This window comes from Phoenix dactylifera, chromosome 4, assembly GCF_009389715.1.
Source record: "Phoenix dactylifera cultivar Barhee BC4 chromosome 4, palm_55x_up_171113_PBpolish2nd_filt_p, whole genome shotgun sequence".
Lineage (NCBI taxonomy): Eukaryota > Viridiplantae > Streptophyta > Magnoliopsida > Arecales > Arecaceae > Phoenix > Phoenix dactylifera.
In genome coordinates, this window is record NC_052395.1 from 1,350,844 (window position 1) to 1,364,778 (window position 13,935).

Sequence of the window (13,935 nt, forward strand, 5' to 3'; positions counted from 1 at the left end):
GGTCGTGGCAATAGTGGTGAAGATAGCGTTGATGGAGATGATAAGTGCTTGGTGATGAGACGTCGATTATAGTGGCAGAGATGGTGTCAGCGATTATGGTAAAAAATATTATTCTTTAAAAAATATTAAGGATAAGACTATCTTATTTTTATCTTTGAATTATAAAAAAATCAATAATAATAATAGTAATATCAAAATTTTTGTTTTGATTTTACAATTTTATTTTAAATTTTCGACAACCGAGTTGTCATTACGGCACCTTTTGACTGTTCATACGAAATGCAAGCCGCCAGCATTGCATTCCTTCCAAAGAAAAAGACATGGATCCCTGGTGGGCTCAGCTTCGATGGACTCGTACTGTTGGTGAAGGCCATGAGACAGCACAGCACCGCACAGTCCAGCTCAAATAGCTGAGGTGTCCACGGATATTGATTCACCGACCGTGGAGATCTGGTGTCGTGAGCGAGAGTGACAGGGCCAGGCCAAAAGACAACGCTGTTGGCAGTCTCGTGGCATAGTGCACACCTCATATCCCTGTACTCGCAAGAAATAAATAATAAAAAAAAATTGATGTCCCCTGTGGCTTCTAAACCGTCCGTTTCGGACTCCAGGCCCCCAGCCAAGCCATAGAAAACGAAACCTCACGATTCATGATCATCACGCATCACCTCACGTGTGTGTGCGTGTGCAATAATTATGTGGTGTAAATGAATGAATAATGAAAAGAGTACCGAGTTGCAGGTCTGGTGGTGACAGCTGCTGATCACATCCTTGGGGCGACGAGCCATGAATAAAAAGATCAGAGAGCTTTCAGTGTATGGTCCACATATCTTGGACGAGTACGGGTCGAAGACAAACGCCATCTATCTATCTACAGGAGGAGGCAGCTTTTCTGTGGGTGGGGGGGGCGAAACGCGGCTTCGAGGCCAAAATCCCCATCGTCTTCGTTCGCTCCTTAAAGCGCACCACCTCAGAATATCTCAAGAAAATCTCCCGTCCGCCGACCAAAATCTTTTCCACGAGGAGATCCAAAGGTAATCTTGCAACAATCGCACCATCACGGCAAATCCGGGTGGCATTAGATACCTTCTTCTTTTCTCTTTTCTCTTTTTTGTTTTGATAAAAGAGCCCTATGGACAATAGATTAGTAAATAATCGAGATGTCGTGATGCATGTGACTCTCCATATACTAGTGAGGATAGGTTATTTGAATCAAAGTCTATAGTACAGTCACGTAGAGGCTCCGTTAGCTTGGTAAATTGGTAATTTCACATGACATAAAATATCAGATCGCATTATAGATCTAAATTTGATGATCACAAAGAGTATACATGGAATCGAATTCTAGTTTTGGTTCCAAAAAATTTCAACTATGATGCCTGCTGTCTTAAGAACAACTTCATTTTATAGTTCTTAAATTATGGAAGAGAACTTTTCTTTCTTTTTTTTTTTAATATAATAAATACGGCATTTCAATAGCTTTCAAATGGGTGCAGCCAGCCAAGTCATAAGAAAGAGAGTGGTACAAGAAAAAAAAAATATCAGCAGCTCTAGTCCAGATAACCTCTCCAAAGTGACGAGCAATAAAGGAGGCAATCTAATCTATAGCTCTGTTTGTCTTCCAAAATATATGTGTTGCCTGAAAGAACTCTATCTTTCTAACTAGTCAGTGAGCCTTGTAAATCAACAAGTGTTCATTTCCGTAACGATCCACTCTCTATATACAATCAATTACTGTGGAGGGCGAGTCTTGCTGTCTGATTGCTTCGCAAGCCTTCCAATACATCCAAAGGTCAATTCCGCCAGCAGACGAAAGCGTTTGGGAGGGGGCGCCTGGGGGTGGGGGGTCCGGCTCGTTAGGCCTCCCTCAGCTCCCAAAAGGAGAGGGAATCGGGCATAGGAAAACGGGAGCCCTTTTTAATAATGCTTAGTGGCTCAAGAAGCCCTACACCTTAAATTTAATCATCTCCCCACCTAATAATTGCAGGTGAGTGGGCAAGTCAAAAACGCGGCAGGGTGCTGAGAAACCTAGGCTATACTTGATATGGCCCTTTTCATATGGCTGGCATCATCCACAAGAAGGTCGCCCGAACTAGGCTATACTTGCATAGCATATCCTACTTCATCGCCAGAAAATAGAACGGAGGACCTCCGAGAAGATTGGATATACACAGTCTAATCTTCCATGCATAAGGATTATTTGGAACATACGATTTATAGATTATAATAGAGAAATCTTACTGTTGCATCAAAATTCATTTTTATAGTTCGACAATACCTCATATTTTATGATCGACCCATGATAATCCAATAATAAACAAAATGATATTTAAAAGTACATATTGTATGGAAGATTGTTAGTATATAATAGAAGTTGAATTGGACTAGGGTTATTGATAGATAATATCGGTTGGATTTGTCCGCACCTTGAATTTTAGCTTTCTGCCTAGGTTGCTGAAGAACTTGCATGCCAGCCATGAAAATTGAGATATCATGTATGCTGGCAATTGTATGTAACAATATCTGCTGCTCCGCAGCTTGTATTCCAGATATAAGAATTTAAAAGGGCCATGCTATTCTCCACTTAACATTGGATTCCAATGATCACTTAAAACTAAACGATCGACCAAGTAATTGAGCACCACTGTCTTTGTGTACTCACCCTGTTACGATAAACTCATCCACTCATTAATTTTACCATCCTAGAATAAGAAGTTATATATCATATAGGATTTGCGAAAACCAACTAAAACCTTCATTAGAAAAACGATCTGTCATTGGTTAACCAAAAATTGACAATTCATACTCAAGAAGAGAATAAAAAGTTTTGAGATAACATAAAAAAAAGAAACTTCGATCAACATACAAGTTGCCAAATGCTGTGTAAAATAGTTAGTTTCTAATGAATGAACAGATAGTATTCCCATGAGGAAATATAGAGAAAGAGAAGGATTAGTTGGACCACGTGGGTTGGATTCCTCTACAATAGGATTAGGGAGCGCGTACTATCACATCGCAAAAGAAGAGAATATTAAATTTCTTAGTGTCACTTTGCAATAAAGAAAGGAGAATCCCAACTCACGATTCCAGTTGTCAGCTTATTCAAGAAGTTGGACTTACATGTCGAGCAGGTCAATGTATTTAAAAAAGTAAATACAACCATGCTAGGTGTACTATCTTCTTAGAGAAACTCCTGCTCTACCAACTTTTAAAATCATTATTGGAGAGCAGGAGGTTTTAGAAAAAAAAAATGCTTCATCTCCTCCAAACCCTCTTTACACATATATGATCACTGGGGAGCCCTAGCGGTATTCAAGAAGGAAAATGCTTTCATGACACTTTCAGAGTCCCAGGGAGAAAGGGAGAGAGAGATGTGGGCAATTTAACTTGAATGACCATTTGTATACTTTCCTACCAAGATTGATTCTCCTGTAGTATATGGAATGAAACTATATATATATATTGCAATTCTAGATGAGTTTCTTGAATTTCGCCATGTTTAACACATGGCATGCTCGGGTCCAAAATCCAAAAGGATATATATATATATATATATATATATATATATATATATATATATATATATATATATATATATATATGCATCATTCCAGAGAGGAAAGTGCAATTCTAGATGAGTTTCTTGAATTTAGCCATGTTTAACACATGACATGCTTGGGGCCAAAAATCCAGGAGCAACTGCAAAGAAAGCACCAAAATATAACAACAGCATGAAACATGTTTTTCTTGCCACGCTCATCCCATGAGACCAACCATTGGGCTCCGCGATCCACTGACCGCGTGGTAGGCTTACCATCCTTCCACCAAAGGCCTACCCTGTGCTTGAATTGAATAGGTGGCATCTCGAGTCTGGGCCTACTCCAAATAAAAAATATGAGAGAGTGAAGTGAGGCACCAAGTGTCAAAAAGGAGAAAGAAGACATGGGTCCAATAGTAGGGCGCCAAACTGAACGCAGTCCGTGCTTAGAATCAGATACTCATGTGAGCATTAAAAGTGAAAAACAAGTGAAAAAGGAAGGAAATGGAGAGATGAGGTGGGCCCTAGGACTCAGCATCCGACCCTGAAAGAAGTAAAGGAAGGAAAAGAAGAATGAAAAAAATTAGAAAGGTTTACATTTAGTGGTGGAGAGAGAGACAGAGGACACCCTGCATATCTATCTACCTACTATTTGTCTATACTCTATTAGTTGTTTTTTCTTCTTTTTTATAAAGCAAAAGATCGTACTATCCTAGTGCGAGTACATCTCACAAAATAAATAAAAAATTATGATGCACCTAAATAACTACACCCTACTGCTCCACCAGGCGATCCGATTTACAGTACTATTCATCTTCTGATAGACAAAAGAAGATGCAGCTCCTAATCATACTTTAAATGTTCTGTAGTAATAGACATCCATCTACAACCGATGAGTGTCTTATGATCCATTCAATCATCGTTGTCCAGTGATCCTCGAGAAAAATACAGTCCGCCTTACTTGAAAAGTAATACTACAACTAATTCAGTATCATCCTGTGCCAAAGCACATAATAGATGATCGAAGTTAAACAATCCATATTGTACATCAAATTATACAGAACATTTTAAGAAACATATGGATTAAATTTAATTTGTTGAATATCAGCAATCATCGATCCAAAGAAAATTTAATCAATCCATTTACTAAATGACCATTAACACATAAACAATAAGTTTTCAAGAGGTAACATAATATGCTATGCTGTTAGCACAAATTTTGCCAATGATGCTTTAGTAATTCAAAAATCTTGGTCAACAAAAAAATTTCCACTACCGGCAATCCTTTTGCTTTGTCTGAAGCAGCCCAACAAAGTTCGCTGCATATATTTTTTAAAAAATATTTATAAAATAACCGACACATTATTTTAGATTTTTCATTGGTATGACACCATCAACGAGGTTTAAACCTTTTTTTTTAAATAGCATGATATTAACTTAGAGTGATATCATATTGATGATGTTAGCCAAAAAAAAGAAAAAAAAATGTAATGAAAGTTAATGACATCTGAGTTCTTAACTTCATGATAGAGCCCTAAAATCCATTATCTCTATTTATATAATCTGTAAGAGTATAAATAGTATGTATGACTATGTATGTAATGTAGAGACTTGTCTCCCTTCTTTCTTTCTTTCTTTTTTTTTTTTCTAAACCAAAAGAGATAGGGGGGAGGAAAGGACAGGCCTACCCCTGCATAGCAGTCCTTACTGGCCCCCGCCCCTCAGAAGAATGTTCGATACAGATAGATACTGTTTTACTCATACCCTCTCCATTCGAAGGTAAGTACATCATGGCACTATTAAAGCTACCAGTGGATCAATAAGCGCTTCTAGATATCAAGTCCAAGCAGTGTTACTATATTTTAATCGACGCATGGGATGATTCAAACTTGGAATCCTACTATTAGAAGATTATGTCTAATTTTGCTGGGCTATCATCTTGGTGGCATGTAGAGCCTGCAGGAGAAGAAAATACAGGGACACTATCAGCTGTTTCCATTATATTTAACAAAATGGTAAGCCCAAAACGAAGGAAAAGGAAGGACCCGTCCTTATTCGATTCCCCAGAATTATTTGACCCCCCGCCCCGCTCTCTCTCTCTCTCTCTCTCCCCTTCCTTTCTCCTTCTAGTCTCTGTCTTGTCTCCGTCTTCCTCCCTATACGACTATTACTTCGGTCCCCATCACCGTCTCTCATCACTCCCTTTTATTAGCCTTCCTCGTCTTCCCCTCTAAAATCTCTTCTTATCCGGTATCTGAAATCTTATTCCCTTGAGCTCTCACCACCGGAGAGAGAAGAAGAATAATGGTGGCTAAGAAGCCGAGAATAGTGATCGTGGGGGCGGGGGTGGCGGGGCTCACCGCCGCCCACCGCCTGTACACCTCCTCTGGCGACCTCTTCGACCTCTGCGTCGTCGAGGGCGGCGACCGGATCGGCGGTCGGATCCTTACGGCCGAGTTCGCAGGCGACCGCGTCGAGATGGGCGCCACCTGGATCCACGGCATTGGCGGCAGCCCCATCTACGCCATGGCCCAGGACCTCCAGGCCCTCACCGACCCCCGTCCCTGGGAGCGCATGGACGGCTTCCCCGCCGACCCCCTCACCGTCGCTGAGGGCGGCGTTGTCGTCGATCCAGCCCGCGTCGTCTCCCCCGTCACCGCCCTCTACCGCCACCTCATGGACTCCGCCCGCGCCGGCGACGCACCCGTCGACCCCAAGGACCCCAGCGTCGGCTCCTTCCTCCGCCGCGGGCTCGAAAGGTACCGAGCCTCCCGCGGCGACGCTGGCGGCGAGGGTGACTGGACCCTGGAGGCGCTGGAGGACGCCGTCTTCGCGATCCACGAGAATACGGAGCGGACCTGCACCTCGGCCGACGACCTCAGGGGGCTGGACCTCGCCGCGGAGGGCGAGTACCGGGACTTCCCCGGCGACCAGATCACGATCGCCAAGGGGTACTCGCGGATCGTGGAGGCCCTCGCCGCCGCCATCCCCCCGGGCGCGATCCGGCTGGGGCGGCGGCTCCGCCGCATCGAGTGGTGCCCCGATGGAGGCGGGAGCGGCGGCCCCGTGAGGCTCCACTTCGAGGGGGATTACACCCCGATGGCCGCGGATCACGTGATCGTGACGGTGTCGCTGGGGGTCCTCAAGGCGGGGATGGGGCTGGGGAAGGAGGTCGGCTTGGGGTCGCCGCCCGGTCCCGGCGTGGTGTTCTCCCCTGCTCTCCCGGATTTCAAGCGGGGCGCCATCGGACGGCTGGGATTCGGCGTGGTGGACAAGCTCTTCATGGAGATGGACGATGATCCTGAGCGGTTCTTCCCGTTCCTCCAGATGGCGTTCGACCAGGCGTCGTCGTCGTCGGCGAGACACGTGGCGAAGATCCCGGTGTGGATGAGGAGGACGCACTCCATCTGCCCGATCTACGGCGGTTCGAGGGTGCTCCTGGCGTGGTTTGCGGGGGAGGAGGCGATGGAGCTGGAATCGCTGGGCGACGAGGATATCATCCGCGGGGCCCACGCCACGCTGGACGCCTTCCTGCCTACCGTCCACCGGCGGATCGCCAGGGTGAAGCGGAGCTGCTGGGCGAGGGATCCGCTCTTTCTGGGCTCCTACAGCTACGTGGCCGTCGGATCCAGCGGCGGCGACCTCGATCTCATGGCGGAGCCGCTGCCGCGTGAAACCGGCGGCGGAGACGGTGCTCCGCCGCCGCTGCAGATATTATTCGCCGGGGAGGCCACGCACAGGACGCACTATTCTACCACGCACGGGGCGTATTTTAGCGGAATCAGGGAGGCTAACCGGCTACTCCAGCACTATCGCTATACCAGCAGCTTCGTACAATAATAGTCATCATTAAATTTAATCAATTAGATAGTTATCACCCCAGTATTCTTAATTAAAGCTTATGTAATAGAGGGAAGGGAGGCAGGGGGCGGGGGGTGGGCTTGGTCGGGTGGGTACGTCTATGAGAAGATTTTTTTTTTTTTTTTTTAATTTTGGGCTCGCTGTTTTTCTTGAATTTTAAATTACCCCATATTTCTGTTGCGTCTTCATCTCTCTTGTTTTTATCTTGTTCTTTTGATCAGTGACTGGTTCGGACGCTGAGCTTATTGAGCTTCAGGGGCTTGTTTGGATGCGCCAACAGGATAAGTACTGGTCATGATCTACTCGGAGAGAAATGGAGAAAACAGAATCAGGATTCTAAGTTAGGTCGCTGCAGAAGGGCGTTGTTCCTTTGGGCGGTCATTTTTAGGGGCGGAACTAAGAGCAGCATGAAAGAGATTCTTCTACGCGAGACAATTGCTTAAGGTGAAGTGTATTATTTTCAAGGGAGACTCAACTGGGCGAATGGCTAAGCATTTGCTTCTGCGCGACATCTGGCGGCTGCAGAAAAAATGTTGTGCCTTTCAGGTCGTGCACGTGTTTTGTGAGACGAACAAAAGTGCTGATTAAGTCGCCTCTTTTGCTGCCCATTATTCTGGAAAGATCTTTTGGATTGGGCATATTTCTATTTCTTCGCTATTATTTAGTCTACGTTTTAGTGATTCAACTGTCTGTGCTAATGTGAAATTAGTGTGAGTCGCTGATGTATGAAAAAAAATTCTCTATTTTAAAAAATAATTTATAATGTCTCTGTTTTAGGAATTTTTATTTCTCAATTGATCTAGTAACATAAATTTTGATTCCTGCAGCCATTTATCTTTTGGTCAGTGTTGTGGTTCAAATTTGGCCCGAGGGTGACCACATTGGAAGAGTCGAGGGAGCTGCCGGCCGGAGCGGAAGAAAGAGACCACCTTTCGTGCGACGACGTATCTGCATAAAGCCTTATCGGTGGTTCTGGCGAAGGCCCTCCGACGCTCTAAGTTAGAGTGGATCTTAGTTGGTCCCCAAAGTTCCTGCTGTATTACCTGATGGGGCTATTTATAGTCCCTGTAGAGGTGTCCAAGTGGCAGAGGTATGACCTGTCCTCATCATGGGAGAAAATGGGTTTTAGACAAATGGCGCGTAGTTGGAGCTTGCTGGGGGTGCACGGCGTAGACCGTTTCTATAAACGGTAAGGCGTTGATAGGTGTGACAGGGTATGGTTGGAGCAGCATGGCGTTGTCCTTGCCTGTCGTTGGCCAGCAAGCACAGCATGATGCAGTGAGGTTGTAATGTACGACCACATAGGTAGGTGTGGGCGCGCACGCGGATGCGGTCGCGAGCAAGGTCGTATCATATATTCGGCGAGGTCAGCTTGGCGGGTGCCGAGGTCGGCCTAGCTTCCCCGATTCCGAGGTTTGCTAGGTAGGGTGCCCCGAGCTCAAGGGTCGGGGCACGTTGTTAGATCGGGCGCCCCGAACTTGTCTGGGGCGTATCGTCGAATATTAAGGGCGCCCGAGCTCGGATTGGAGCATACCAGTGAATATAAAGGCGCTCCGAGCTCAATCAGGGCGCATCGGCGAATATAAGGGGCGCCTCAAGCTCGAATTGGAGCGTGTCGGTGAATATAAAGGCGCTCCGAGCTCGGTCAGTACGCATCGGCGAATATAAGGGGCGCCCCAAGCTCGGGTCGGGGCGTGTCGGTGAATATAAAGGCGCTTCGAGCTCGGCTACGGTACGTCGGCAAATATAAAAGGGCGCCTTGAGCTTGGTAGGGCGCGTCCGTGAATAGTCCCGCGGTCGAAGGGGCTCTTTGGCTCGCAGCTAACTCAGCAGGATGTTTCGAGCTCGGGCTCGGGACGTCATTATAGGCATTAGAAGAGGTTACGGTAGGTCGTAGTAGCGGATGGATCCAGCCGAGGTCAACTAAGCCTTCGGTGAAGTCTGAGATTTGGCCGTTTCTGAGCAGAGTTGAGGTCCTACGTGGTCGGTGTTGTGGTTTTCCCGGCTAGGATGTGACAGTCCCCTGCTCTGGGCAGGACGATCTATTTCATCCCTCATCAGTCACCACCTCCTTTATTAGGTTAATTCCATGGATAGAACCTAATCAGACAGCCAACCAGACTCTAAAGCTTTGTTCTAACAAATTTCCTCAAACGGATCTCTCCCATCCTAGGCAGTCCTCGACCACAATTACCCGTTTTGAACCGGGCAAGGACCGCACCCGGCGACACAATTCTCCACGCCAGCATCATGACCACTTGCAGACTCAGGACCGCACGCTGAAACAAACATGCTGAATCAGATCAAGAACTTTATGAATGCCAGATCAGTTCAAACCAGATCAAACCATGCCCGTGAATCCCGAATATTAAAACCACCAAAGAGTCATAAATAATACAACTTGGACTTTCGATCTCCTCAAATTTAAGAGCAACTTGACGATATACCACGCACATGTACCAGTAGAGTGTATGGTTATACATATCACAGGACGTTTCCAAGTAAACCCTCACATACTTCACAAACCTCACAGACCAAAATGCCCAAAGCAAACACAAGCTCACAGAATGCCCAAAGCAAGTCCTCCTTTCCTGACTACAAGGTATACCCTGAATGGTTAGCTATATAAGAAGCCACCCAGTCAGGAGCCCCGTTGGTTCTTCTAAATACATGTGTCCGGCCCTGTTCCATAATCTTGTTCCATGATATGAGAAGTGGCCGGAATCACTTATTTGAGAGCAAATGCTAAGCTAAGCGCCCACAGATAAGCAGCCAGATCCGTTCCGGCCACTGATCTGAATGACGGATGACGAACTTGTTTCCTTGCGGCTTTGTTGGGTTATATAGGTAGGAGGCATCTCTACATGGAGGTCAACATTATTGGTGTCAGCTTTGTTTCCCAGCAAGCCACGTGAAGTGGGGCGGATATTACCCAATTCCGAAACCGAGTTGGCCCATCTTCCAGGGATGTGAGTTAAGCCATCTTCCAATGCTGTACCACTTGCACATCCCTTTTGGGGACAATTCTGTGCTCCTGGCCGGAGTATACCTCTCAGCATGTTGATATACAAGTTCAATTGCAAGCTATTTGAGTTTGTAGATGTAAACTATATATATAAGGAAGTACAGCAAATATAATAAAGAGGGTACCATTAAACCGAGCTAAAGTTGGGCTGGCCGGCTTTGGGCCCAGAGTCGGCATAGAGACATGTGGGCTTAAAATTTTCTGACATATGCGAAAACTTATACGGCGGAGGACGAAATGGCACATGTGCCAAAAAATAAAAAGATAGCAGGCCACACGGCCAGAGCTATCCATAAACGTCAAAGGAGCATAGGCTTGTCTTGCTGCAGATACAAACACCATCCACCTCTAAAGATTTGTCCGTATTTATAGACAATCTAGCATAACGCCCCTTTCTTGGTCCCCACTCCACGTAATCAACCGCGCCAAAACTAAAACCAAGCGTCTCTAAGTTCCAACCACGCAGCCGTGGGTTTTGGTTTTTCTTTCTTTCTTTCTTTCTTTCTTTCCCTTTTTTTTAATGCAGAATGCGCAACTATGAATCTTTGGTTATCAACTCCTGGGAAATTTACGCTTATAATAATAGGAGTTAAAGTGATATGGCAGAGAACCTCTCACGGCTTAATTCCGTCACTATGTTCTTGTATTATATGTTTGTGCGTGTCAAAGTTGAAGATTCCTATCATCATGAGAAGCGAGAAGACTTTTGAGGCGCTCAAAATTTATAGGGAGCTCAGCATCCGGTGCCCAATCAATTAGGGAGGAAAGGTTTTGATTGTCGGGTCCACCATATGCATGATAATGTCGGATTTATAGGTCCCACTGTGACGGCCATCTGATCCCATCTGTTGCTGGACAGCCAGCTCAAGGAACGAGGTCCCATTCTAATTTTTAAGCTGGCGAACTTCTTCCAGCCTATGACAATGATCATACGGCACAGTGGATTACATTAATTAAGCAACCTGTTACATTCTGCTTTAGTAAATTGAAATTGGCAAAAAAAAAAAGACAAATGGTATACTGTGTTTTGATGGATTTCAAATACCATAGCAAATCGAAACGACGAAGTTTCTTTTCAACCCCACTTTAACATGCTTGCCTTCGTCTCTGGATTCTTGAACAGTAAATAGTGTCTCACTTGCCAGGGTAAGGCTTGGTCCCTACGCATTTATGATACCAGCCATGCCTATATCAAAAAAAATAGTACGTGGACATGTCTCATGTCGGCGATTATCGGTGAGCATCAAAGTAACAGGCACTGATACGGACCAATGTACAGTGTTATGAGCCCATATCTTTCCTTTTTTTTTTAAAAAAAAAACTCGTGACTCAGCATTTTGAATGACAGTTTGCCAGTCGACCAGGCAAGATGGAATAGGGGCGATGTCACTGGTGGCGAGGTGAGAGGCCCTGATGGTGCGACACGCAACTAGATTTCTACTGGAGCCGGATTGCTTGTAGTTCTCTTTACTAAGGGTCAAGTACGGTGCCCCACTGGTCGGAGGTCGAGCAGGTCGCCACCAGTCACCTATCTGGAGGGAGATATGCGCCAGAGCCCAACTGGTGCTTCCATCAGTCAGATGGGCTGTTGGCGATGGGCGTTCTATAGATGTACTCAAGGATAGCTGGTGACCGAGCTTTCGATCAGTCGGTTGCCGACTATGGTGGACATAGCCAGACTAGCGGGACACCGGGTTAGCGACTTGTTTATGGATGGAGGGAGGCGATGGAGTGAGGGGTTTATTCGGGAAACTTTTGGTGAGTAGCTAGCAGAGAGGATCATGATCCTACCTATCCCGGCTGGAGAGGAGTCAGATAGATTAGTCTGGGTGCCGATAGGGCGGTCGAGGATACAGGCTAAAGATATTCAGACACTAATCAGTAGGGAGCCTGTGCGGCGGATTGATGGGGGGTGGATCTGGAGATTGAGGATTCACCCTCATGTGGCGCTCTTCATCTGGAAGTTGGCTTGGGGATATCTACCGATCAGGAGTTTAATAACCAGGTGAGGCGTGCGGACTATCCAGTGTTGCAAGTGGTGCCCGGAAATTAAGGAGACCATCGGCCAGATTTGGAGGTGTTCACCTACCCCCTCCCTCCGAGGTGTGACTCGGCAGAGGATCTATTACATCTCTTGAGGAGCTCTATGCGGAGTCCTAGCTCTGTAGAGAAGGGGATTATGAGAGCATATCCGGCCTACCACATCTGGTTGAACATAAATACCTACCTATTTGAGGGCAGGAGGATGTCAGCGAGGACAGTGGTGGAGAGAGCTTTGATCCATGTTGCGAAGGCTTCCACCGTGACCATATCGACTTCCTGTGAGATGACTGGGGCATCTAGGGTGCCCGTACTGCTTTTACAGCGCCCAGATTTGCCTTTTTTTCTTAGATACCCCCATCTCAGGTTATCTCAAAGTGAACTTTGATGGTGGTATGTCAGTGGATGGAGTCGTGGGAGGAGTAGGGTTTGTTATTAGAGACCATCTTGGCACGCTGATTGCAGCTGGGGGTCGGCGCACCCCAGGGTTGATCGTTGTTGGGGCAGAGTTGCGGGTAGCCTGGGAGGGCATCTCCTATGCGAGGCACATCCTCGGCACCGACAGGGTGTGCCTTGAGAGGGGGACTCTTCCACGGTGATTGATTAGATGCGGGGAGTGGACAGGTATGGGGTTGACTACCCACTACTTGGTGAGATTCGCAGATTGGCCCGGGAGTTTACCTCCTTCCAGGCAGCGCATATGTTTCAGGAGGCGAACAAACCAGCAGACTGGGTTGCCTCTTTTGTAGACCGGCACTCCGAAGAGTTTATCTGGATGACATTGACAGTTGTACTCCTTTCTTTGTATTTTTTTACTTTTCTTTGGCAAGATGTACTCACGTTAGAGCTATATGAAATACCCTTTTTTTCAAAAAAAAAAAAAAAAAAAAAAGACAGTTTGAGAACATTTTCCATTAATTTTTTTCTTTGGTTAACTTGATTTTAAGGTGCATTCTACATAATGGATGTGGTAAATGATTTTTTTTAAAAAAAGTTGCTGTTTCACAAACCAAGTCAAATGTCAGGAATCAAAATGCACATAACATATAATTTCTTCCAGATTCTATTACTATCCGACTTTCCCAGAGCACAAGCAACATACCAAATGCATATATAAATACCTTAGTTTTTACCATAAATGGCGACTTTATGTGCGTCGTACAACCTTAGTTTTTCTGATAAGTAAAATTCAAAACAATGACTGCTCAGTAAACAGCAATCAATCCTTATCTGAAATGGTTTATAATTTGAATTCTAATAATATTAATAATAATTACGAGATATTTATTTACTTAAATGTGCTCGCTCTAGTGTCCCCGTGTCAAACAATTTTAACTCGTTTTAACTTGGAGAGGAGGTTTCTCAGGTGGTGCGGGGGACCAAAAACGTTGCCTAATCAGGGAACTGATGGTGGGGAGGCACCCATTACCGTATATCCACGGAAAAACCAGGCATAAAAATATCCAAACTG

General features: G+C 45.6%; 1 protein-coding gene across 1 annotated transcript; it reads left to right on the top strand.

Moving 5' to 3' along the window:
- The first annotated feature begins 5,536 nt into the window (after positions 1 to 5,536).
- On the top strand, positions 5,537 to 8,179 carry LOC103699301 (polyamine oxidase 1). Its single transcript, XM_008781336.4, has one exon. It carries the CDS (start codon positions 5,843 to 5,845, stop codon positions 7,376 to 7,378), a length of 1,536 nt encoding a protein of 511 aa, XP_008779558.1. The 5' UTR covers positions 5,537 to 5,842; the 3' UTR covers positions 7,379 to 8,179.
- Positions 8,180 to 13,935: the final 5,756 nt, after the last annotated feature.

Bases quoted from the DNA above. Each gene is read 5' to 3' on its own strand.
- LOC103699301 (XM_008781336.4), top strand. From the start codon at position 5,843: ATGGTGGCTAAGAAGCCGAGAATAGTGATCGTGGGGGCGGGGGTGGCG.